General features: G+C 37.0%; 4 protein-coding genes and 1 non-coding gene across 7 annotated transcripts; 2 read left to right on the top strand and 3 right to left on the bottom strand.

The window, feature by feature from the left end:
• The first annotated feature begins 511 nt into the window (after positions 1-511).
• On the top strand, positions 512-4,465 carry LOC106426430. Its single transcript, XM_013867153.3, has 4 exons — positions 512-2,751; positions 2,916-3,004; positions 3,078-3,866; positions 4,110-4,465. Exons 1-4 carry the CDS (start codon positions 2,577-2,579, stop codon positions 4,392-4,394), a joined length of 1,338 nt encoding a protein of 445 aa, XP_013722607.2. The 5' UTR covers positions 512-2,576; the 3' UTR covers positions 4,395-4,465.
• Positions 4,466-5,028: 563 nt separating this feature from the next.
• Positions 5,029-9,886, bottom strand: LOC106426445 (MADS-box protein AGL71). Of its 2 annotated transcripts, XM_022711903.2 has the most exons (7): positions 7,794-9,885; positions 7,517-7,702; positions 6,028-6,174; positions 5,835-5,934; positions 5,555-5,596; positions 5,385-5,435; positions 5,029-5,289 (listed from the first exon to the last, which is right to left on the bottom strand). In XM_022711903.2, exons 2-7 carry the CDS (start codon positions 7,696-7,698, stop codon positions 5,152-5,154), a joined length of 660 nt encoding a protein of 219 aa, XP_022567624.1. In that variant the 5' UTR covers positions 7,699-7,702; positions 7,794-9,885; the 3' UTR covers positions 5,029-5,151. The 2 variants fall into 2 exon arrangements, with proteins under 2 accessions (XP_022567624.1, XP_048622525.1); XM_048766568.1 differs by having other exon boundaries at positions 7,517-9,886.
• Positions 9,887-16,930: 7,044 nt separating this feature from the next.
• Positions 16,931-17,003, bottom strand: TRNAK-CUU. The gene has a single exon. It is a non-coding gene; the product is annotated as a tRNA-Lys (tRNA).
• Positions 17,004-17,657: 654 nt separating this feature from the next.
• On the top strand, positions 17,658-19,051 carry LOC125591911 (the record flags this gene model as incomplete). Its single annotated transcript, XM_048766831.1, has 2 exons — positions 17,658-18,452; positions 18,696-19,051. Coding segments are annotated over 2 exons (1,080 nt in total), but the record flags the coding sequence as incomplete, so codon positions are not given.
• A 595-nt stretch (positions 19,052-19,646) lies between these two features.
• Positions 19,647-24,484, bottom strand: LOC125591653 (MADS-box protein AGL71-like). Of its 2 annotated transcripts, XM_048766227.1 has the most exons (7): positions 22,412-24,483; positions 22,135-22,320; positions 20,646-20,792; positions 20,453-20,552; positions 20,173-20,214; positions 20,003-20,053; positions 19,647-19,907 (listed from the first exon to the last, which is right to left on the bottom strand). In XM_048766227.1, the coding sequence occupies exons 2-7, from the start codon at positions 22,314-22,316 to the stop codon at positions 19,770-19,772; spliced, it is 660 nt and encodes a 219-aa protein (XP_048622184.1). In that variant the 5' UTR covers positions 22,317-22,320; positions 22,412-24,483; the 3' UTR covers positions 19,647-19,769. The 2 variants fall into 2 exon arrangements, with proteins under 2 accessions (XP_048622184.1, XP_048622185.1); XM_048766228.1 differs by having other exon boundaries at positions 22,135-24,484.
• Between the last annotated feature and the right edge of the window lie 1,901 nt (positions 24,485-26,385).

Here is a 26,385-nt window from a genome sequence, read left to right on the forward strand (position 1 = left end):
AATGATAACCGGGGAGTAATGTGTACACTCAGCACATGAATCAAAAATGAAACAGTTAAAATCCTCTGAGAATCTCCCCTAGAATTCAAATAATATAATCAGGACAGATGATCACAAATATTCTTCCAGGCCAGGAGTGCATCGCAAACACCATTGTTTCAAAGGAGAAAACATGAAAATAAACAGATAACTCTGGAGTATGTGTACACTCAGCACATATAACAAAAATGAAACAGTTAAACGCCTCTGAGAATCTCACCTAGATCAGGACAGAGACAAATATTCTTCAGGGACATTTGTTTCTCTTGCAGTGCAGTCGCAACTAAGCATTGATGTTAACCTTGAATTCTTCATAATCTCTCTGTGTCCAGGATTAGAAAATGAAGTTATGTATAAAGGAGCTAGGATACAAACCTTCATGGTTCATCGTTCCCCAAACTCAAATGGCTGCAAAAGAAAGTGAAACCACCAAATCAGATTATGTGGTTTTAGTTTAAAAATATAAAAAGAGAATGAGTCCGTTTAACCACAAATCAAATTCTCACTGTCATTACCTCTATACCGTGAGTAAAGCGTTTAACCTCAATCAGATTCTAGCCGCCGTACGATTAGCTCTACTGTGGCTCGTCTCAAATGTACAAACCCATCGGTGAGAAAAATGACAAGTTTCTTGGGCTTCCAACTTAAAACCAATTGGCGATAAGTGGAGTGGCCCAAGTCCCTTATATATTACTCAAGTCCCTTATATTATTTCCAATGTGGGATCTTCTCTCCAACACCCTCCCTCGAGATAATGGTGTGTATAACCATTAATCTCGCAGAATCCATCATATACCCCTCCGAGATAATGCTTCTTTTCTAGCTATCTCGAAGAACTGAGCCTTCTATGGGTCATCAGCTAATGGGATGATCAGGCCACTTTCCTGGCCGGATTAATGGGTCAGGGTGTTGGGCTGGCTCTGATACCATGACAAGTTTCTTGGGCTTCCAACTTAAAACCAATTGGCGATAAGTGGAGTGGCCCAAATCCCTTATATATTACTCAAGTCCCTTATATTATTTCCAATGTGGGATCTTCTCTCCAACAAAAAAAGAAAGGCATCGATTTATATATTGAGAAGGGGAGAAGACGAAGAGAGCTTGGAGTCCGGAGATGATGTTGTTACTCAATACTCACTTTTAATTGGGCAGCAATATCTAGCAGTCCAATATCTAGCAAAAAAAAGTGGAATGTGGAAGATAGAAAGTTTTGTAACAGACTGGTTTTGATTTTTGCAAGCGGCAAGAAATATAGCGGAAGAGTGTAAATAATTGATAACATGGCTCTCTGTGAGTGTTAAACCAGAAGAGTGGGATAGACAAACAGATTTGGCATCCCTGTAGATATTAGGGCTATGGAAGTATTACGATTGGGCCGAATATCTGGAAGCGCTGAGATGCTTTCGTGGCCTAATAGCTTGATTATTAAGAAATGACCGTGATAACGTGGTGGTTTAATTGGTTGAGAATACTTTGTCCTATGTGGACAGGTTTAGGAACCTCTAAATTAGTTCTTTTTATATAGTAGTGATTTGCAACATTAATATTCAAATATCGTTTCCTTAAACTGATCAACTAAATTTATGATTAAAAAAGTTTTAAAAAAAAACATAAACTATTTAACTTTTTTTTTTGATGACCCTGGTTATCCGTAGCCTCGAGAGGATCCGACTATCGCCAATGACCGTCCACCGGAGCTTAGCTGGAGAGCTTGAAACTATTTAACTTTTTTTTTGATGACCCTGGTTATCCGTAGCCTTGAGAGGATCCGACTATCGCCAATGACCGTCCACCGGAGCTTAGCCGGAGAGCTTACCGGAACTATTTAACTTTTTAACATATGTATTCAAAGTAAATGCATAAAAAGAAAATGTTAAAGAAGAGTTGAGCTAAAAAGTCGGTTGAAACTTGAAACTGAGCAAATAATAGTGAGACAAGACAAGTCCTAGTAAATGCCCAAGACATTGCAGCTCTGCAATACTTCATATATTGATGAACGTTTGAAACATGTGGTCATGTTGTAACTACCTTAATTTGTAACCCATGAAAAAAATATTCATCTACTTTGAAATCATCAAGAAAAGAAATCTAGACAACCTTAATTTGTAAAGTTTTCGAAACCTGAAAAGCCCCAAAGAAAATGAAGAGCAGAGAAACATAAAGTGTGGTCGAAATCATATTGTAATACTCAAGCTGTCTCTTCTCAGAAAGATGCGTGGCTAAATATCATCATCTCACCATGCATTAATTTGCTTATACGGTTTGTTTTAAAGTATTTCTGTCACACTGTTAAATAGCATCTGCTCGTTTACCAATGCAATGCAGTAATAAAGTTACATAGCTTTCTTTTGATAGCTCCCTCAGGTTAAAAAAAAGCTCAAGAACCAAAATAACATAAGATATATACATATTGGATTTTTTTGCCCGTGCAAAGAATCTTGTTCTTCTTCTTTCTTCTTTTGTCAGTCCATTTTCACATGCCACTTGTCTTTATACGTTAGAGGTAATAACAAAACAAGAAGACAGGCTTTGTCTTAATGGAAATGGGTAGAAAATGGTCCAGTGGAGGCAGATCCAGGAACAAATCCAGTGAAGCTAATGGCTGCATCCCTGCTCTTTACCACTTTTTTCATTCTCGCCATTTTTACTTTCCTTCACGTCATCATCATCACCACCAACCAAGTTTTGATTCTCCCTCAAGATATCCAAAAGGTACTAGCCTTCTCTTTATAGACGTTTCTGCTGTTTGGTAATCATTTTGTAAGTTCAAAAACATGTTCATTGTGGTCTGTGGACCAAGCACTTAGTTTCATAGAGGATTTAGGTTCGTTGTATAAAGCACTTGGGAGTGTTGTTGTTGTTATTGAAACTTGCAGGCTTGGTTGCGCCACGAAACAGCTTGGAGTTAACAGAGGAGTCTTCACTATCAACAAATTACAAGGAAAAAGATAGCTTAAACATCTCTGTAAGTCAGCATTAATTATTATTACATTTCAAGAGTAGCTAAAATAGTAACCAAGTGACAAATTCAAATTCAGGTTGGCGGGAAAAGGTCAAACCTTAGAGCTCTTATTTTTGATAGATCCTCTGATAACTACAACTCACCTAGCGCCAAGTCACCAAACCTGGTGGCTAGACTCATGGGTCTTGATCTTCTTCCTGATAACTTAGACATTAATAGATCATCAAGAAAAAGTTTAAGAGGACATAGACTCACTGAGAACTGCTCAGGGATAAGATCTTTGCCTGAGAGCCCCAGGGTCTCTTCTGCTCGTAAATCTGATTCCGACGTTCGTCGCCTCTCTCTTCAGCTAAACAGAGAGAATAAGCATGAAGACTCTGTGTGTCAGAGGCTGAAAGAGGAGGAAAATCAAAGCCCGGAAAATAATGAGAGGGTCATCACTAGAAGACTTGGCATGGATATAACAAACTTGCTTGAGAACAGAAGGGCGAGACAAGGACAAGACCAGATTAAGCATAGGAAAGTGAGAAGCATGTCTTCACAGAAAGAGAACACACTAAGCTCCAGCCCCACATTTGTGTTCAAACATGATAAGATCTCTCAAGAACCAACAAGAAAGCTGACCCTTTCAAAACATTCCAAGAAGAACCTCAAAAACGTGGATGAACAGCCGCTAAGACCTACCAACGTATGCAAGAAAGTGTGTAGTAAATCAAAGTTCTCTCCTCATTCAACACCCAATAACCAACAGAAGCAGAGACAAGCTTTCATCTCTACATCAAGATGTGATCGTTTACACAAGAAAGAATGCAAGCAAATCCCAAACTCATCAGCTGTCGCTGCCTCAGAACGTCCCCGGAAACAGGTACACATGTCTATGTTTTCTTACTCTCTCTTCAGGGTCGAGTCGATTCTAAGATTTTGGAGGCCATAAATATTTACTAAAAATTAAATATTTTTTTAAAACATAATTTGAAATTTTATGTCTATGTATATTACCTCTAAAAGTTATGGGGATCAAAGCTAATGTTTTACTGGCGTGTCCAGATCCGGCCATGTCTCTCTCTCTCTCTCAATGCAGTCACTGATTTTTCATGTAACGTTTTAGATGGAAAGAGCGGAAGGACCGGAACAGAAAGAAGATGGGACGATATGCCCCGGTCAGATGTATAACTACGAGGAGAAGCTTCCTCAAGAACTTCTAAGTTCCAGTTCTTCCCGTTCAACAACCGTTTCTGCCACCTTCTCCAACGTAGGAAGAACCAAAATCTATTTTGAATATCTTCCGGGGATGAAAAAGCTTGAAAAAGAAGAGGAAAGGGTGGTCGCTGTGATTGAGCGGCATATCGTAGACGCACTCGTGCTAGAAACGGTAAAATTGGCTTGCGTTTGAGGGGATAAAACGAGGCGTTTTAGTAATAACGAACGCTTTTTATTTGTGGGAACGTGATGAGAGTTATTCTAGAGTAGCGTCTGCGTTTTGTTCTTAAACAACTATTACTAACCAGAGACTCAACGCATAACATGACAGTGTGCGTTTTGCATCTCGCTTTGCCATCGCTGTTACTAATTGTCGAAACAATCATCTGAATTTCCAAGAATAAATAGCGCTTTACCTGCTAAAATCTCATGAACAAATTCCATACTCTTTTTTTCTAAGTATATTATATATTGTGTACATTTTGGTGATTGAAACTTTGAAAGTTTGCGGTTATATTCTTTTTTTTTTAAATAAAAGTACCGCCATTTAGTATAAATACTCTAATAAAAACATTTGTCATCTATTGGGTTGTAATTGTGGGCCTTGTGAATAATAAATTTGCAGTCAAAACTATTAAATGTTTGGATTTAATAGCTCAAAAGTACATTGCAGAATGCAGACTATAGACTTAATTAGTATACAAAATTTAAATATTATTTTTACCGCTATTGATCATATATATACACTTTCAAATTATGTTAAAAACTCCAATTTTCCACAAAGTAAGAAAAAAAACTCAGCATACATAACATAGTAGTCAGTAGAGAATACTTAACAGTTTTACACTATTTTATTCTTGATGCAAGCATTGAGAAAATCAATTAAAACATTCACAAGTAGAAATATATGCATGTCCGGATAATATTAACATTAACAAGAACTCTATTGATTACACTCGACTTTGAGGCAATCCGATGGACAAGTCAGTTTCCACATCCGACAAGTTCATGTTTCCACAATTACAGGAAGGTGCACTCTTCTCACTCTCTAGGCTCCTTGACTGAATACACAAGGGGTGTTCTTCAAACTGAAATGATAACATATTATTTTCCAAAAATTCCATGGAAGAAACAAACTCAATTTTTAAAGATGCATGTCCTTGATTTATATATATGTGTGTACCATTTGGCGCAGGCTGCTTTTCTCGTTCAAGACCTCTCTCTGTGCTACAATCTAATAAAGTGAAATTAACAAAATTCACAAGGAAACTTAGAAATAAAACTGGCCAGTTTAAGAAAAAATCTTAGAAAAAAAACTCCCTTGAAAATAATAAAATTAATTAGTAATAGTACCTCTGCTTTTAGTTTCTCTATTTTATCTTCATTTAACTTAGTCTGCCAAAATCGAAAAATGCGGATACCACATTATGACAACTATATAATTACGACTGTAATTTTTTTATAACGCTGATTTATTATGACATTATATTTATGAGAAATATTACATAAACGATTCGACAACCGACAATACTACTTGCCTTATGAAGATCTACGCCTAACTGCATAATTACAACTGCATGAGAATAAAGTTTTATTTCTCTCCGTATTAATTATATACTCAGTGAATTTATACCTTCCTTGATCTGACAATAGTAAGACTTTTCTCAATTTTGGTAGTTATCTCCTTGAGTTCCTCCACCGAACACGAATACAAATCTTGCCCCATCAGCTTCCTTGAGATGTTATCCGAGTGTGTATATATATAATCATATATTGCATTTCAAGAAAACATATATATGCAATATATAGAAAGATCAGAATATTACCGGCAATGAAGTTGAAGAAGTTTAATCTTGTCCATCGTTATCGCCATTTCGTTCTTGAGCTCTTGCACATATTGCTGTTTTTGGAGTCTCTGTGCTCCAAAATACTCACCCCTATGTATCTCACATATCTCTATCATCTTCTGCATGCTGTATACATTTCCAAGAACCTCTTCAGTATTATTTATTATAATATATATAATTCATTTTGAAATACTTATATACCATGATCAACAAGAGCATTCAGAGCATTCACACATATTCAACATTCATGTTTGTTCTAACCTGAAAAAGTTATTCAAGCATCAAGTCATATGTCCTAGTAAATCAAATACATGTTTCTAGCCACGCCTATCTCATGGCTACTGAGTAGTAATGTACATATATAAGCATGAAATATTTCCCAAGCATGCATCGTAATGTACATGTTTAATATGTTTTTCGACCTAACGGGATGAGAATGCTAAACATCTGAGAGATACCAAAGTGTAAATATGCATCTTTTAATTTGCATGACTTGGCTTCCTATTTATACTCACCAGTGATACTTATAGACTCGCCTTTTTAACTATTAACAGTTTTATTTTGCTTAAATGGTCAAAATCAATTAGTAAGCTCGTAATTATCATTGACACTAACATTTGTAAAAGAATATTTTTTTGGTTGCCATCTAACCTCACTCAAATGTAGTTATTGGTAATTGCTAAAATGGAAGGAAAAATCATTAGTAGTAACGGTTAATTTAACCAAGAGGCATAATATATGGCTTGGCATAGTGATCAATGTTGAGGTTTGATAATCATTTGTTGCACACTTGATCAACATGGCATCATATCACAACTTTATTACTTTCGGTTAGTTTGAATTTGGTGCAAGAAATTCACTTATCCCTGAAAGATCAACACACTCAAGAATCCCAAACTGTCTAGGGCTGAAGTTTGGACCTTTTTTTTTTTTTTGAAAAAACTGAAGTTTGGACCTTGACACAAAGCAACAAGATATTGTCTCATACATCATGTAGTTTGCTATTCATAAAACGGTTAATTGTACTCTTCAGGTATTTATTTTTATGACATGATCACTGAGCTTTTCTTATATACTGTATTATAATAACGTGCCAAGTGGTTTCAGCATGAGAGTTCCAATGTATACTAGGTTCAAAGTTCGAGAACGCTTTGGGAAAACCCTAAATCACTTGCTCGTGCTTGAAGAAGAACTTGATGCAAGTTACAAACACATTTGGTCAATTAATTGATTAGGTTTTAATTAAGAAATACAATTCCGTGGTACTTTAAAGAAGCCATATGCCTAATTAAAGAAAATCAAAGCAATTTCAAAGGGAATATTTTGGGGAAATTAAACTCAACTAAATGTTTAGAAATCTCTAGCTAGTACAAACAATCTTACCTAAGTAATTAAGAGCTTAACATCACAAATAATGGTATGTATACTAATGAGTATTGGATCAAAAGGTTAAGTGAGAGGTACTTACTCGGAGCTAGCGAAATCATATAATCTTCCTTTCTGAGAGAAGACAATGGCTGCTACTTGAGCATCACATAGAACTGAAAGCTCGTGAGCCTTCTTCAAGAGACCTTTCCTACGCTTGGAAAACGTGACTTGTCTGCTGGTCACGTCCTCGATTCTTTTGATTTCGATCTTCCCTCTCACCATTTTCCTGACATGATTAATGAATCCCTAAGAAACCCTAAAATCTGATTATTGGGAAAGAAAAAATTAGTTTCTCTCAAAAACGAAAAGGAACTCACTTGGATCTGAATCCAAAACCAAGAAATGGTTTCTTGAAAATATATTGGAGAGAGACCCAAAGAGTAGATCTGATAACTCCCCTAGAAAATATGCTGGTAAATTAATCTGGAAAAAGTAAAGTAGCCTTAAGTTTTTTTGACAAGATTCGCTTTCAGAAGACCTCTACAAGAACAGAAATATAGGGGGTGATTGGTAGTTGATGTAGGTGCTGTCCACCGCCATATTTAATTCCACAGCACCAAATTCAGAGCAATCAAGCTTTAAATTTTTTTTTTGAAGCCACAGCTCTTGAAATAACCTACAGCTGTACAAGTGCTCTGCAGATCCAAATATCTAAAGCAATTTTTTAGTGCTTTACATAAAATTCTACAGCAATAAAATTTAAAGACACAGCAAAAAGTCTACAGATTTTTTTCTACAGCAAAAATTTTAAAGTTACAGCCATTACCAATCGGACCCATATCCGACCAAAAAACTCTATGATATGAACAAAGAATATTTTTTACAAAAAAAGGGGGAAAAGAAAAAACAATAAAGTTGGTGATAGTTAAGAGAAATGAATGAAAGATTCGTATACTAGAACTAGATCCCTCGATGACTTAGTCTCTCTTTGGTCTATATCTCCTTAGACCGTGATTAACCCCCGGGATTCTTATAGTGTGGTTCTTAACGGAAGTTAAGAAACTGTTTCTTAACTTTTAACTAAAGAAGCTAAGAACCGGTTCATAAAGTCCTTGTTTAAGAACTAGTTCTTAGTTTTTTAGTTAAAAGTTAAAAAACAGTTTTTTAACTTCCGCTAAGAATCTCATCCTAAGAACCCCGGGTTAATCATGCTCTTAGTACTCTTTAAGCAGTAGGCAGAAACCCTAAGTCAACTAGTCTGCTAATATAATGCTCTTGAAATTTTTTATTATGCTACTTCTATTAACTATTATCCCACCCAAACGAGAAAAGCGGAAAATGTAGAAGCCGTAAAACCGGATCGATACTAACGATAATATAAATACGACGTTAAGGAAAATATAGACGATTCGAAACCGAAATGTAAATGAAACCATGGAGTCGAGATGAATCTATTTCCTTAACTCTTAATATTCGCTCCGTTAGTGCGACGGATCTGTACGAACATGAGTCCCAGGATAAAACCATGATAGGTTATCACGCGACACTCGTGAAGAACCACTACGAACTAATAATCTATGAAACACTCTCTAGACTTACGCTTAGGAGCTCTGCTGGTATTTAGCTTTCGAAAAGTTAAGAAATGAATGAAGAGGAGGCGAGTATTTAAAGAAGAGAACCGGATTTGATTTTCGAAACGGTTGCACACGTTTAGCGAAAATATCTCTGAAATCTCGGGAGTGGTGAGTTGAGAAACTTTCTCCGCAAGATCTCTCTTCTGTTGACTTGTTCTGATCCATTTCGAACAGACAAACTTTGTGTCGTTTTTAGACAAACTACGTGTCGTTTATACACGAACGTCATGCTGTTTTTTAGAAATGAAATGGCAAAAATGTAGAACTTAACTTGGTCCAAAAAGAATATTCTTATTGGGCCAGAGGCCCTCCGCCAAGACCCAAGACCCAAGACCCAAGACCCAAGACCCAAGACCCAAGACCCAAGCCCAAGCCCAAGCCCAAGCACAAGCCCCAAGACCAAGCCCAAGCCCAAGCCCAAGCCCACGCCGAGCCGGACGGCAGCGGCGGCGCTCGCGTGGGGAGTCTCTTCCTTCTCTGACTCGTTTAAACAAGTGAGTGTAATATCCCATATATAAACATCTCACTTTTGCTCCTCTTCCCCGATGTGGGACAAACTCATACTTCTCTATTACTATTTCTGGGCTTTTCATTTAAATGAAACCCAAAAACATTTCTTTTCACATATGAACAAAGCCATTGGGCTTTATTGATCCAACAATCCCCCACATGAATAGAAATGACTCTTCTAAACATATGCAGACTAAATGCCGACTCAATAGACTCTAAAAACTATACTTATTCTAATCCTGACTAGACTCGACAAACTTATCGAGAGTGTTTGCGAAAAATTCACTGTGTTTGAGTTGGTGGCATTTTTAAACCTTGAACAACTCATAGTTAATATCTGTCGGGTTTACTTTACCAGAAGGTGAACATGATGTCTTGAACCAACCGGTGTTTTATGTAAACTGAGACAACAGGCATAACGCAACTTCATTTTCTCGTAGAACTTAGTTCTCTATTGTGTTCATTGTGGCCCTGAACTATTCCTGGTTTTCATGAGTGAACTTAGAGAATATAGCCTTGCATTCATTCTCATAGAAACGATCTCATTTCACACTCATTAGGTGATTGACCATGAAAATGATTGAGTAATACTCCGCTTAGAATCTATGGAATCATTAAAAGCTTCTGCTTATCCTTCACACATTCATTAGCACTTTTTATCATCTTAGGAGCTGGGAAGAGACTACTTTGTCTCAAGTGCTTTGGTTAGATTCTGTTTGATTTTGTTTTCCCTTTGAACCTACGTCTTGGAATCTCCAGTCATGATAGGTAGGGTTGCAATCAAGCATCCTCATTCGTTATAGGCTTCAAACCCATTCCTTTTGATGATTTAGCAACAACATCTCGTGGTAAACCTTTAGTAAATGGATCCGCTAGGTTGTCAGCCGATTTGATGTAGTCTATTGTGATTATGCCAGTTGAGATAAGTTGTCTAATGGTTTTATGTCGTCTTCTGATGTGACGAGATTTACCATTGTAGAGATTATTCTGAGCCCGAGCTATTGCTGATTGACTATCACAATGTATGCGTATAGCTGGCACAGGTTTCTCCCACATAGGAATATCTTCCAAAAAATTTCTAAGCCATTCAGCTTCCTCTGCTGCTTTGTCTAAGGCTATGAACTCAGATTCCATGGTAGATCTGGCTAACACTGTTTGTTTGTTAGATTTCCATGATATTGCTGCTCCTCCGAGTGTAAAGACATATCCACTCGTGGATTTTGAGTTTTTAGAATCTGATATCCAGTTAGCATCACTTTATCCTTCTAAAAATGTTGGTTCTTTACCATAGTGAAGCCCAAAATCTTTGGTGTAGCGCAAGTAATTGAGTACCCTCGTTATAGCTTTCCAGTGTGTATGACCTGGATTACTTGTATATCGACTAAGTACGTTTACTGCATGCGCCAGATCCGGTCTAGTACAATTGGTCAAGTACATGAGATTTTCGATCACACTTTGCACACTCGTTTTGTGAAACCGCTTCACCTGAATTCTTTGTCAAGTGCATTTGGGGATCTAACGGGGTTTTTGCCGTACTATTAGAGTAATTTTTAAATCTCTCTAATATTGTTTGAGCATAATGAGATTGGGTTAAGATAATTCTTTTTGAATTTCTTGTGACTTTAACCGCGAGAATTACATCTACTAATCTCAAGTCTTTCATCTCAAATGTCTCTTTGAGCATGTTCTTTATTTGATTGATAATGTCTTTATTGCTTCCAATAATGAGCATATCATCTACATATAGACGTAGCAAAACATACGCATTTTGGTAGTTTTGTAGTATATGCATTTGTCACATTCATTTATTTTGAAACCATTTGATATCATTGTATTGTCAAATTTTTCGTGCCATTGTTTAAGAGCTTGTTTAAGCCCATAAAGTGACTTTACAAGTCAACATACTTTATCTTCCTGTCCGGGAATGACAAAACCTTCAGGTTGTTTCATGTAAATTTCTTCTTCTAAATCCCCATTTAGAAAAGCAGTTTTTACATCCATTTGATGGATTTCTAAGTCTCTTAAGGCTGCGATTGCTATCATCAGTCTTATTGATGTTATTCTCGTCACTGGAGAGTATGTATCAAAATAGTGAAGCCCTTCCTTTTGTCGGAATCCTTGAACTACAAGCCTAGACTTGCATTTTCCACTAGGTTTTCGTGTCATTATCCATCTATTCCCTAATGCTTTGCAGCCAGGTGGTAAATCTGTTATGTAATAAGTATAATTTTGCATGATCGAATCAAATTCACTCCCGACAGCTTCGTTCCAGAATGGAGCTTCTGGTGAAGCCATGACTTCTGCCAAATTTTTTGGAACATTTTCTACTAAAAATGCCATTAGGAAATCTTCTCCAAAAGATTTTTCTTTTCGAGCTCTTTTGCTCCTTCGAGGTTCATCTTTTTCTCCATTTTCTGAAATATCATTTATAGAAATCTCGACATTTGTCTCAGTTTCTGAGTTCTTGTCATTGTCTCTTTCTTCTCGAGTTCGTTTTGAACCTTGTTTTTCTTTATATGGAAAAATATTTTCAAAAAAGATGCATTTCTTGATTCCATGACTGCTTTCATGAATGTCTGATATTTCGGATTTATGTACCAGAAATCGATAAGCATTACTATTATGTGCATATCCGATGAAGATGCAATCCCCTGTTTTAGGTCCAATAGTGACTTTTTTTTTGTGGCGGTACCGCAACTTTTGCCAAGCACCCCCACATTTTGAGGTATTTATACGAAGGTAAATTACCTTTCCATAATTCATATGGTGTTTTGCCAGTTACTTTGTGTGGAATTTTGTTGAGGATATAATTAGTGGTAAGCAACGCTTCCCCTCACATATTCTGGGGTAACCCAGATTCCTGCAACATTGCATTCATCATCTCTTTTAGAGTTCGATTTTTGCGTTCAGCAACTCCATTAGATTCTGGTGAGTAAGGAGATGTAGTTTAATGGATTATTCCATGTTCTTTACAGAATGCATTGAATGGACCATCATACTCGCCTCCTCTGTCGCTTCTAACTACTTTAATAGTTGTTTTAAGCTGATTTTCGACCTCGAGTTTAAATTCTTTAAATTTTTCTAAGGTTTCGTCTTTGCTACGTAATAAATATACATAACAATATTTTGTGCAGTCATCTATGAAGGTCTCAAAGTACTTTTTCCCACCTCTAGTTTGTATGTATTTTAAATCACATAAATCGGTGTGAATTAAATCTAGAGGTTTATTAGTTCTTTTAACACGAGGTGATGGCGTTTTTGTGAGCTTAGCCTGTACGCATACTTCACATTTTTGTTTACTTGTTTTGCATTTAGGAATTAGATTTAAATTCATTAATCTTTGTATAGATTTGTAGTTTACATAGCCTAATCTTTCATGCTATATATTAAAAGACTCAACCAAATAAGCAACTGGCTCTTTCTTATTCATTGAAACTTTTAGAGCTACAACTTTCGGAAGGACTGTCATTACATTCAACTTGACAAGTCCACCCTGAACATACCCTCTTCCCAAATACATCTCATTCTTCTTAATCACGAGCTTGTCCGCCTCAAAACTTGTGGCGAATTCATTCTTGCTGAGCAAGGTTCTTCCTCATGTCAGGCACATGCTTCACATTTGTCAGAGTGACCTTACGTCCAGATGTCATCTTCAAAATCACATTGCCGCGTCCTTCAATCTTGGAGACTGCAGTGTTTCCCATCTTGAGCTTCTCTTGAGTCTTGCTATTCTCATAGGTGCTGAACATCGCCCTATCGGTGAAAATGTGGGTGGTTGCACCAGTGTCATATCACCATTCCTTGGGGTTGTTGCTTTCAACCATGTTGGCTTCAGTCACCACAGCAACGAGATCCTCCTCAGTGAGATTTGCCTGAGCCTTCTCATCCTTGATCTTTTTGCGACACTCAACAGTCTTGTGCCCTACTTTGTGGCAGTAGTGACATTTCCCCCTGAACTTCTCCACATTCGCATTCGCATTGATTTCAATGTCTTCGTTCTTGAAGTTTTTTCTAGAAGCCTTCAGGGCTGCAGCAGTTTTGGAAGGCTTGGCAGAAGAATGGGAGTGTGTCTTTTCTTTGCCTTTGTGCTCAGCCATATTGACACTGTGCTCCTTAGCAGTGACATTGTCAGCAATTCGGTTTCTAGAGTTCATCTGAAGCCTCATGATGAGCTCCTCGAGCCCCATCTTCTTCTTTTTGTGCTTCAAGTAGTTCTTGAAATCTGCATAGCTTGGAGGAAGCTTTTCAATGAAGCTGAGAGTTGTGAATGTCTCGCAAATGGACATTCCTTCAGCAGCGATTTCATGGCAAATGAGCTGAAGCGCTTCCACCTGATCCATGATGGGTTTTGAATCCACCATTTTGAAGTCGTGGAACTTTGAGACCACGTACTTCTGGCAGCCAGCGTCCTCACCTCTGTAATTCTTGTCCAGTGATCTCCATAGCTCTTTCGCCGTGGGGGTCTCACAGTAGACACGGTACAATGGGTCAATGAGACGACCCAAAATGTAACCTTTGCAGATGAAGTCGGAATGCACCCATATGTCAACAGTTGCAAGACTGTGAACATCATCAATCATGTAAGGCATAAGGGGCTTGTCCTCCTGGATGAACTTGTCCAACTTCATCGTTGTCAGGAAGAACATCATCTTCTTCTGCCACGTTTTGAAGCCTTTGCCATCAAACTTGTTTGGCATCAGTCCTTGAGTGAACACACTAGGGACAGCCGGAGGAGTTTGAACTGCCACCGGACCACTTGCAGTTGCTGAAACTGAACCCGTCTGATAAAGACCAGCACCAAATAGGCTCCGGCGAGTGGTTTCATCAGCAGTGCTTGTTGTTGGTGCAGCGGTTGACGCTGTGATGTTTCCAACGGTTGTCACAGTTGCATCAGTGGCTGCAACGTTGAGTGGAGTCTGATTGACATTTGTGGTGTCAATGGGGGTGTTGTTATCGTTCGTCATTTCTCTGTAGAGAAAACATGAAAAATGGATTAGTACTCCATTCAACAATTAACATATTATTTTAAATAAAATAATAGTCTAAAATCGATGTTCATTTTTTGGTGTTTGAACCAAATCATATCGATATAAATCTTCAGAAAACGTTTTGCAAACTTGCTTATAAGCGTTCGCAGAAACCATTTTTATAGACTTAGAATGTTTCACAAACTCGCTTAAGAAAGCGGTTACTGAAACGATTCATGTATATAACGTTTTAAGACTGTATCAAAAACGTTTTACGAAAAATGCTAGAAAGCAATCCGCAAAGCGTAATGAAATGAACAATAAACGTTTCGCGGAAGTGCTAAAAAGCAAATCGCAAACACGATTATGAAATAAGAACAAACGTTTCGCAGAAGTGCTTGAAAGGAAATCGCAAACCCCGTTATGAAATAAGAATAAATGTTTCGCGGAAGAGCTAGAAAGCAAATCGCAAACACCGTTCGAAAACCCGTTTTTATAAATCTTTTTTCAACCCGATTTGAGCTTTAGACATAAAACGATTAAGAGTTAAGATTGTAGAAGCCGTAAAACCGGATCGATACTAACGATAATATAAATACGATGTTAAGGAAAATATAGACGATTCGAAACCGAAATGAAAATGAAACTATGGAGTCGAGACGAATCTCTTTCCTTAACTCTTAATATTCGCTCCGTTAGTGCGACGGATCTGTACGAACATGAGTCCCAGGATAAAACCATGATAGGTTATCACGCGGCACTCGTGAAGAACCTCTACGAACTAATAATCTACGAAACACTCTCTAGACCTACGCTTAGGAGTTCTGTTGGTATTTAGCTTTCGAAAAGTTAAGAAATGAATGAAGAGGAGGCGAGTATTTAAAGAAGAGAACCGGATTTGATTTTCGAAACTGTTGTACACGTTTAGCGAAAATTTCTCTGAAATCTCGGGAGTGGTGAGTTGAGAAACTTTCTCCGCAAGATCTCTCTTCTGTTGACTCGTTCAAACAAACTTTGTGTCATTTTTAGACAAACTACGTGTCGTTTATACACGAAAGTCATGCTGTTTTTTAGAAATGAAATGGCAAAAAAAGAATATTCTTATTGGGCCAGAGGCCCTCCACCAAGACCCAAGACCAAGACCAAGCCCAAATCAAGCCGGACGGCGGTGGCGGCCCGCGCGTGGGGAGTCTCTTCCTTCTCTGACTCGTTTAAACAAGTGAGTATGTTATCCTATATATAAACATTTCACTTTTGCTCCTCTTCCCCGATGTGGGACAAACTCATACTTTTCTATTACTATTTTTGGGCTTTTCATTTAAATGAAACCCAAAAACATTTTTTTTTTCACTTATGAACAAAGCCATTGGGCTTTATTGATCCAACAGAAAATTCTATAAAAAATACTTTTAACTACACTTTAATGAGTTTCTACTATTCTAAAAGTTTTTTCCTTCTCAAAAAAAAATACTTCAACAATTTTGCTTGCCTTCTAATTTTACATTGATCTATTTTCTAAAATTTTGGACTTAGTGCTCCTCCTCTCTCTCTCACCCAAATTCTCTACAAACAAAATCAAATTTATTTCTCTCTACAAACAAAATCAACCCATAGGTCTAGATCTGAAGAAAGTAAGACTGTGTGAAGTTAAATGAGCAGACGGATCAAACTTGAAGAACTGAAAAAAAAAGAAAGGAAAACAATAGCTCAAGTTACTTTTTAACGCAAGAAAACAATTTCTTCAAGGCAGTGAGACCATGGTCTTCGAGTGCAGTAATATCTGATTACGTACTAACCTCGTCGAATGAAGTGAGACTAGGCCAGGGCAAAAAGGCCCGGAACCGAAAAACCGAACGAAATATTTGAAACTGGGATCAAACCGAAACTTTCGAATATCCAAATGATTCTTTATTTTGATAACCAAAACGAAATGAGAACCGGACGGGTACCAGAATATATAAAAATATTAATTATATATACATTTAACATAACTAAATATATATTTATAATTAAAAAAATCTATTAAACATATTTAAAAATATTTGAGGATAACTAAATTATTATATAGTATCTGAACTAATCAAAAGTATCTGGATAGTTTTATCCAAAATATCCAAAAAAAATTATCTAAATCATCCTAATTATTTGATATTTTACCATAAATAACCGATATTTTACCCGAATTATCCGAACCAAATGAGAACCAATTTTTTCCGAGTTTTTTTGGTTTCTAATTTTACTATCCGAACCGAACTCAAAATTATCCGATCCGAACCGAAATTAGATTTGATTTCTACCCAAACTACCCGAATCGATCTGAAAAAGCGCAGTGAATCGAGAAAGGGGACCAGGCTCAGGAGCAGACGGCCCACTATTAGGCCGCAAAATAAAACATAAACTATTCGCCCACCGTGAGGCTCGAACCCACGACCACAAGGTTAAGAGCCTTGCGCTCTACCAACTGAGCTAGACGGGCTACATGTCACAGTCACAGTAAGGTTATCCTCCTCTAAGCGAATAATACAGTGGGTAAAAGTTTTAACTTGTGCAACGGCTAGCAGCAGGTCAGTATCATAGAAACCACCGTTCATTTCTGTGACTGTGATACTTCTCTTTGTGTCTAATTGTCGAAAGCAAATTTAGATAAACTGTTTGGTAGTTGCCCTTTGTTTTGAAATAAATTCTTGGAATATAACACTTGAAACATCATTTTATAGTCATTTTTGTTTCAGATTACACATATGTAACAATCTATAATGTATAATCTGCTTGTATGGTCTTACTCGGGAGTGAGTAAAACTTGTAAAGGAACTAGAGAATAATTAGACTCTACTCAAAGGCCAGCCTCTGAGTGCCAACAAGTGAAGCATATGATCCCTTTTGGGCCACCAACTCAGAATGAGTTCCAAGCTCTATGATCTTCCCGTCAGAGCATACAGCGATCTGATGCGCGTTCTGAACTGTGCTCAATCTGTGAGCGATGACTAAAGTTGTCCTGTCTTTCATCAGACGGTTCAGCGCACTCTGGACCAAACGTTCGCTTACTGCATCAAGCGCATCTCTGTAAGTCAGCATTAATTATTATTACATTTCAAGAGTAGCTAAAATAGTAACCAAGTGACAAATTCAAATTCAGGTTGGCGGGAAAAGGTCAAACCTTAGAGCTCTTATTTTTGATAGATCCTCTGATAACTACAACTCACCTAGCGCCAAGTCACCAAACCTGGTGGCTAGACTCATGGGTCTTGATCTTCTTCCTGATAACTTAGACATTAATAGATCATCAAGAAAAAGTTTAAGAGGACATAGACTCACTGAGAACTGCTCAGGGATAAGATCTTTGCCTGAGAGCCCCAGGGTCTCTTCTGCTCGTAAATCTGATTCCGACGTTCGTCGCCTCTCTCTTCAGCTAAACAGAGAGAATAAGCATGAAGACTCTGTGTGTCAGAGGCTGAAAGAGGAGGAAAATCAAAGCCCGGAAAATAATGAGAGGGTCATCACTAGAAGACTTGGCATGGATATAACAAACTTGCTTGAGAACAGAAGGGCGAGACAAGGACAAGACCAGATTAAGCATAGGAAAGTGAGAAGCATGTCTTCACAGAAAGAGAACACACTAAGCTCCAGCCCCACATTTGTGTTCAAACATGATAAGATCTCTCAAGAACCAACAAGAAAGCTGACCCTTTCAAAACATTCCAAGAAGAACCTCAAAAACGTGGATGAACAGCCGCTAAGACCTACCAACGTATGCAAGAAAGTGTGTAGTAAATCAAAGTTCTCTCCTCATTCAACACCCAATAACCAACAGAAGCAGAGACAAGCTTTCATCTCTACATCAAGATGTGATCGTTTACACAAGAAAGAATGCAAGCAAATCCCAAACTCATCAGCTGTCGCTGCCTCAGAACGTCCCCGGAAACAGGTACACATGTCTATGTTTTCTTACTCTCTCTTCAGGGTCGAGTCGATTCTAAGATTTTGGAGGCCATAAATATTTACTAAAAATTAAATATTTTTTTAAAACATAATTTGAAATTTTATGTCTATGTATATTACCTCTAAAAGTTATGGGGATCAAAGCTAATGTTTTACTGGCGTGTCCAGATCCGGCCATGTCTCTCTCTCTCTCTCAATGCAGTCACTGATTTTTCATGTAACGTTTTAGATGGAAAGAGCGGAAGGACCGGAACAGAAAGAAGATGGGACGATATGCCCCGGTCAGATGTATAACTACGAGGAGAAGCTTCCTCAAGAACTTCTAAGTTCCAGTTCTTCCCGTTCAACAACCGTTTCTGCCACCTTCTCCAACGTAGGAAGAACCAAAATCTATTTTGAATATCTTCCGGGGATGAAAAAGCTTGAAAAAGAAGAGGAAAGGGTGGTCGCTGTGATTGAGCGGCATATCGTAGACGCACTCGTGCTAGAAACGGTAAAATTGGCTTGCGTTTGAGGGGATAAAACGAGGCGTTTTAGTAATAACGAACGCTTTTTATTTGTGGGAACGTGATGAGAGTTATTCTAGAGTAGCGTCTGCGTTTTGTTCTTAAACAACTATTACTAACCAGAGACTCAACGCATAACATGACAGTGTGCGTTTTGCATCTCGCTTTGCCATCGCTGTTACTAATTGTCGAAACAATCATCTGAATTTCCAAGAATAAATAGCGCTTTACCTGCTAAAATCTCATGAACAAATTCCATACTCTTTTTTTCTAAGTATATTATATATTGTGTACATTTTGGTGATTGAAACTTTGAAAGTTTGCGGTTATATTCTTTTTTTTTTAAATAAAAGTACCGCCATTTAGTATAAATACTCTAATAAAAACATTTGTCATCTATTGGGTTGTAATTGTGGGCCTTGTGAATAATAAATTTGCAGTCAAAACTATTAAATGTTTGGATTTAATAGCTCAAAAGTACATTGCAGAATGCAGACTATAGACTTAATTAGTATACAAAATTTAAATATTATTTTTACCGCTATTGATCATATTATTAGTATATAAAATTTAACACAAATTCTATATATACACTTTCAAATTATGTTAAAAACTCCAATTTTCCACAAAGTAAGAAAAAAAACTCAGCATACATAACATAGTAGTCAGTAGAGAATACTTAACAGTTTTACACTATTTTATTCTTGATGCAAGCATTGAGAAAATCAATTAAAACATTCACAAGTAGAAATATATGCATGTCCGGATAATATTAACATTAACAAGAACTCTATTGATTACACTCGACTTTGAGGCAATCCGATGGACAAGTCAGTTTCCACATCCGACAAGTTCATGTTTCCACAATTACAGGAAGGTGCACTCTTCTCACTCTCTAGGCTCCTTGACTGAATACACAAGGGGTGTTCTTCAAACTGAAATGATAACATATTATTTTCCAAAAATTCCATGGAAGAAACAAACTCAATTTTTAAAGATGCATGTCCTTGATTTATATATATGTGTGTACCATTTGGCGCAGGCTGCTTTTCTCGTTCAAGACCTCTCTCTGTGCTACAATCTAATAAAGTGAAATTAACAAAATTCACAAGGAAACTTAGAAATAAAACTGGCCAGTTTAAGAAAAAATCTTAGAAAAAAAACTCCCTTGAAAATAATAAAATTAATTAGTAATAGTACCTCTGCTTTTAGTTTCTCTATTTTATCTTCATTTAACTTAGTCTGCCAAAATCGAAAAATGCGGATACCACATTATGACAACTATATAATTACGACTGTAATTTTTTTATAACGCTGATTTATTATGACATTATATTTATGAGAAATATTACATAAACGATTCGACAACCGACAATACTACTTGCCTTATGAAGATCTACGCCTAACTGCATAATTACAACTGCATGAGAATAAAGTTTTATTTCTCTCCGTATTAATTATATACTCAGTGAATTTATACCTTCCTTGATCTGACAATAGTAAGACTTTTCTCAATTTTGGTAGTTATCTCCTTGAGTTCCTCCACCGAACACGAATACAAATCTTGCCCCATCAGCTTCCTTGAGATGTTATCCGAGTGTGTATATATATAATCATATATTGCATTTCAAGAAAACATATATATGCAATATATAGAAAGATCAGAATATTACCGGCAATGAAGTTGAAGAAGTTTAATCTTGTCCATCGTTATCGCCATTTCGTTCTTGAGCTCTTGCACATATTGCTGTTTTTGGAGTCTCTGTGCTCCAAAATACTCACCCCTATGTATCTCACATATCTCTATCATCTTCTGCATGCTGTATACATTTCCAAGAACCTCTTCAGTATTATTTATTATAATATATATAATTCATTTTGAAATACTTATATACCATGATCAACAAGAGCATTCAGAGCATTCACACATATTCAACATTCATGTTTGTTCTAACCTGAAAAAGTTATTCAAGCATCAAGTCATATGTCCTAGTAAATCAAATACATGTTTCTAGCCACGCCTATCTCATGGCTACTGAGTAGTAATGTACATATATAAGCATGAAATATTTCCCAAGCATGCATCGTAATGTACATGTTTAATATGTTTTTCGACCTAACGGGATGAGAATGCTAAACATCTGAGAGATACCAAAGTGTAAATATGCATCTTTTAATTTGCATGACTTGGCTTCCTATTTATACTCACCAGTGATACTTATAGACTCGCCTTTTTAACTATTAACAGTTTTATTTTGCTTAAATGGTCAAAATCAATTAGTAAGCTCGTAATTATCATTGACACTAACATTTGTAAAAGAATATTTTTTTGGTTGCCATCTAACCTCACTCAAATGTAGTTATTGGTAATTGCTAAAATGGAAGGAAAAATCATTAGTAGTAACGGTTAATTTAACCAAGAGGCATAATATATGGCTTGGCATAGTGATCAATGTTGAGGTTTGATAATCATTTGTTGCACACTTGATCAACATGGCATCATATCACAACTTTATTACTTTCGGTTAGTTTGAATTTGGTGCAAGAAATTCACTTATCCCTGAAAGATCAACACACTCAAGAATCCCAAACTGTCTAGGGCTGAAGTTTGGACCTTTTTTTTTTTTTTGAAAAAACTGAAGTTTGGACCTTGACACAAAGCAACAAGATATTGTCTCATACATCATGTAGTTTGCTATTCATAAAACGGTTAATTGTACTCTTCAGGTATTTATTTTTATGACATGATCACTGAGCTTTTCTTATATACTGTATTATAATAACGTGCCAAGTGGTTTCAGCATGAGAGTTCCAATGTATACTAGGTTCAAAGTTCGAGAACGCTTTGGGAAAACCCTAAATCACTTGCTCGTGCTTGAAGAAGAACTTGATGCAAGTTACAAACACATTTGGTCAATTAATTGATTAGGTTTTAATTAAGAAATACAATTCCGTGGTACTTTAAAGAAGCCATATGCCTAATTAAAGAAAATCAAAGCAATTTCAAAGGGAATATTTTGGGGAAATTAAACTCAACTAAATGTTTAGAAATCTCTAGCTAGTACAAACAATCTTACCTAAGTAATTAAGAGCTTAACATCACAAATAATGGTATGTATACTAATGAGTATTGGATCAAAAGGTTAAGTGAGAGGTACTTACTCGGAGCTAGCGAAATCATATAATCTTCCTTTCTGAGAGAAGACAATGGCTGCTACTTGAGCATCACATAGAACTGAAAGCTCGTGAGCCTTCTTCAAGAGACCTTTCCTACGCTTGGAAAACGTGACTTGTCTGCTGGTCACGTCCTCGATTCTTTTGATTTCGATCTTCCCTCTCACCATTTTCCTGACATGATTAATGAATCCCTAAGAAACCCTAAAATCTGATTATTGGGAAAGAAAAAATTAGTTTCTCTCAAAAACGAAAAGGAACTCACTTGGATCTGAATCCAAAACCAAGAAATGGTTTCTTGAAAATATATTGGAGAGAGACCCAAAGAGTAGATCTGATAACTCCCCTAGAAAATATGCTGGTAAATTAATCTGGAAAAAGTAAAGTAGCCTTAAGTTTTTTTGACAAGATTCGCTTTCAGAAGACCTCTACAAGAACAGAAATATAGGGGGTGATTGGTAGTTGATGTAGGTGCTGTCCACCGCCATATTTAATTCCACAGCACCAAATTCAGAGCAATCAAGCTTTAAATTTTTTTTTTGAAGCCACAGCTCTTGAAATAACCTACAGCTGTACAAGTGCTCTGCAGATCCAAATATCCAAAGCAATTTTTTAGTGCTTTACATAAAATTCTACAGCAATAAAATTTAAAGACACAGCAAAAAGTCTACAGATTTTTTTCTACAGCAAAAATTTTAAAGTTACAGCCATTACCAATCGGACCCATATCCGACCAAAAAACTCTATGATATGAACAAAGAATATTTTTTACAAAAAAAGGGGGAAAAGAAAAAACAATAAAGTTGGTGATAGTTAAGAGAAATGGATGAAAGATTCGTATACTAGAACTAGATCCCTCGATGACTTAGTCTCTCTTTGGTCTATCTCTCTTTAGACCGTGATTAACCCCCGGGATTCTTATAGTGTGGTTCTTAACGGAAGTTAAGAAACTGTTTCTTAACTTTTAACTAAAGAAGCTAAGAACCGGTTCATAAAGTCCTTGTTTAAGAACTAGTTCTTAGTTTTTTAGTTAAAAGTTAAAAAACAGTTTTTTAACTTCCGCTAAGAACCTCATCCTAAGAACCCCGGGTTAATCATGCTCTTAGTACTCTTTAAGCAGTAGGCAGAAACCCTAAGTCAACTAGTCTGCTAATATAATGCTCTTGAAAATTTTTATTATGCTACTTCTATTAACTATTATCCCACCCAAACGAGAAAAGCGGAAAATGTAGAAGCCGTAAAACCGGATCGATACTAACGATAATATAAATACGACGTTAAGGAAAATATAGACGATTCGAAACCGAAATGTAAATGAAACCATGGAGTCGAGATGAATCTATTTCCTTAACTCTTAATATTCGCTCCGTTAGTGCGACGGATCTGTACGAACATGAGTCCCAGGATAAAACCATGATAGGTTATCACGCGACACTCGTGAAGAACCACTACGAACTAATAATCTATGAAACACTCTCTAGACTTACGCTTAGGAGCTCTGCTGGTATTTAGCTTTCGAAAAGTTAAGAAATGAATGAAGAGGAGGCGAGTATTTAAAGAAGAGAACCGGATTTGATTTTCGAAACGGTTGCACACGTTTAGCGAAAATATCTCTGAAATCTCGGGAGTGGTGAGTTGAGAAACTTTCTCCGCAAGATCTCTCTTCTGTTGACTTGTTCTGATCCATTTCGAACAGACAAACTTTGTGTCGTTTTTAGACAAACTACGTGTCGTTTATACACGAACGTCATGCTGTTTTTTAGAAATGAAATGGCAAAAATGTAGAACTTAACTTGGTCCAAAAAGAATATTCTTATTGGGCCAGAGGCCCTCCGCCAAGACCCAAGACCCAAGACCCAAGACCCAAGACCCAAGCCCAAGCCCAAGCCCAAGCACAAGCCCCAAGACCAAGCCCAAGCCCAAGCCCACGCCGAGCCGGACGGCAGCGGCGGCGCTCGCGTGGGGAGTCTCTTCCTTCTCTGACTCGTTTAAACAAGTGAGTGTAATATCCCATATATAAACATCTCACTTTTGCTCCTCTTCCCCGATGTGGGACAAACTCATACTTCTCTATTACTATTTCTGGGCTTTTCATTTAAATGAAACCCAAAAACATTTCTTTTCACATATGAACAAAGCCATTGGGCTTTATTGATCCAACAATCCCCCACATGAATAGAAATGACTCTTCTAAACATATGCAGACTAAATGCCGACTCAATAGACTCTAAAAACTATACTTATTCTAATCCTGACTAGACTCGACAAACTTATCGAGAGTGTTTGCGAAAAATTCACTGTGTTTGAGTTGGTGGCATTTTTAAACCTTGAACAACTCATAGTTAATATCTGTCGGGTTTACTTTACCAGAAGGTGAACATGATGTCTTGAACCAACCGGTGTTTTATGTAAACTGAGACAACAGGCATAACGCAACTTCATTTTCTCGTAGAACTTAGTTCTCTATTGTGTTCATTGTGGCCCTGAACTATTCCTGGTTTTCATGAGTGAACTTAGAGAATATAGCCTTGCATTCATTCTCATAGAAACGATCTCATTTCACACTCATTAGGTGATTGACCATGAAAATGATTGAGTAATACTCCGCTTAGAATCTATGGAATCATTAAAAGCTTCTGCTTATCCTTCACACATTCATTAGCACTTTTTATCATCTTAGGAGCTGGGAAGAGACTACTTTGTCTCAAGTGCTTTGGTTAGATTCTGTTTGATTTTGTTTTCCCTTTGAACCTACGTCTTGGAATCTCCAGTCATGATAGGTAGGGTTGCAATCAAGCATCCTCATTCGTTATAGGCTTCAAACCCATTCCTTTTGATGATTTAGCAACAACATCTCGTGGTAAACCTTTAGTAAATGGATCCGCTAGGTTGTCAGCCGATTTGATGTAGTCTATTGTGATTATGCCAGTTGAGATAAGTTGTCTAATGGTTTTATGTCGTCTTCTGATGTGACGAGATTTACCATTGTAGAGATTATTCTGAGCCCGAGCTATTGCTGATTGACTATCACAATGTATGCGTATAGCTGGCACAGGTTTCTCCCACATAGGAATATCTTCCAAAAAATTTCTAAGCCATTCAGCTTCCTCTGCTGCTTTGTCTAAGGCTATGAACTCAGATTCCATGGTAGATCTGGCTAACACTGTTTGTTTGTTAGATTTCCATGATATTGCTGCTCCTCCGAGTGTAAAGACATATCCACTCGTGGATTTTGAGTTTTTAGAATCTGATATCCAGTTAGCATCACTTTATCCTTCTAAAAATGTTGGTTCTTTACCATAGTGAAGCCCAAAATCTTTGGTGTAGCGCAAGTAATTGAGTACCCTCGTTATAGCTTTCCAGTGTGTATGACCTGGATTACTTGTATATCGACTAAGTACGTTTACTGCATGCGCCAGATCCGGTCTAGTACAATTGGTCAAGTACATGAGATTTTCGATCACACTTTGCACACTCGTTTTGTGAAACCGCTTCACCTGAATTCTTTGTCAAGTGCATTTGGGGATCTAACGGGGTTTTTGCCGTACTATTAGAGTAATTTTTAAATCTCTCTAATATTGTTTGAGCATAATGAGATTGGGTTAAGATAATTCTTTTTGAATTTCTTGTGACTTTAACCGCGAGAATTACATCTACTAATCTCAAGTCTTTCATCTCAAATGTCTCTTTGAGCATGTTCTTTATTTGATTGATAATGTCTTTATTGCTTCCAATAATGAGCATATCATCTACATATAGACGTAGCAAAACATACGCATTTTGGTAGTTTTGTAGTATATGCATTTGTCACATTCATTTATTTTGAAACCATTTGATATCATTGTATTGTCAAATTTTTCGTGCCATTGTTTAAGAGCTTGTTTAAGCCCATAAAGTGACTTTACAAGTCAACATACTTTATCTTCCTGTCCGGGAATGACAAAACCTTCAGGTTGTTTCATGTAAATTTCTTCTTCTAAATCCCCATTTAGAAAAGCAGTTTTTACATCCATTTGATGGATTTCTAAGTCTCTTAAGGCTGCGATTGCTATCATCAGTCTTATTGATGTTATTCTCGTCACTGGAGAGTATGTATCAAAATAGTGAAGCCCTTCCTTTTGTCGGAATCCTTGAACTACAAGCCTAGACTTGCATTTTCCACTAGGTTTTCGTGTCATTATCCATTTATTCCCTAATGCTTTGCAGCCAGGTGGTAAATCTGTTATGTAATAAGTATAA

Source organism: Brassica napus, chromosome C8 (assembly GCF_020379485.1).
Source record: "Brassica napus cultivar Da-Ae chromosome C8, Da-Ae, whole genome shotgun sequence".
Lineage (NCBI taxonomy): Eukaryota > Viridiplantae > Streptophyta > Magnoliopsida > Brassicales > Brassicaceae > Brassica > Brassica napus.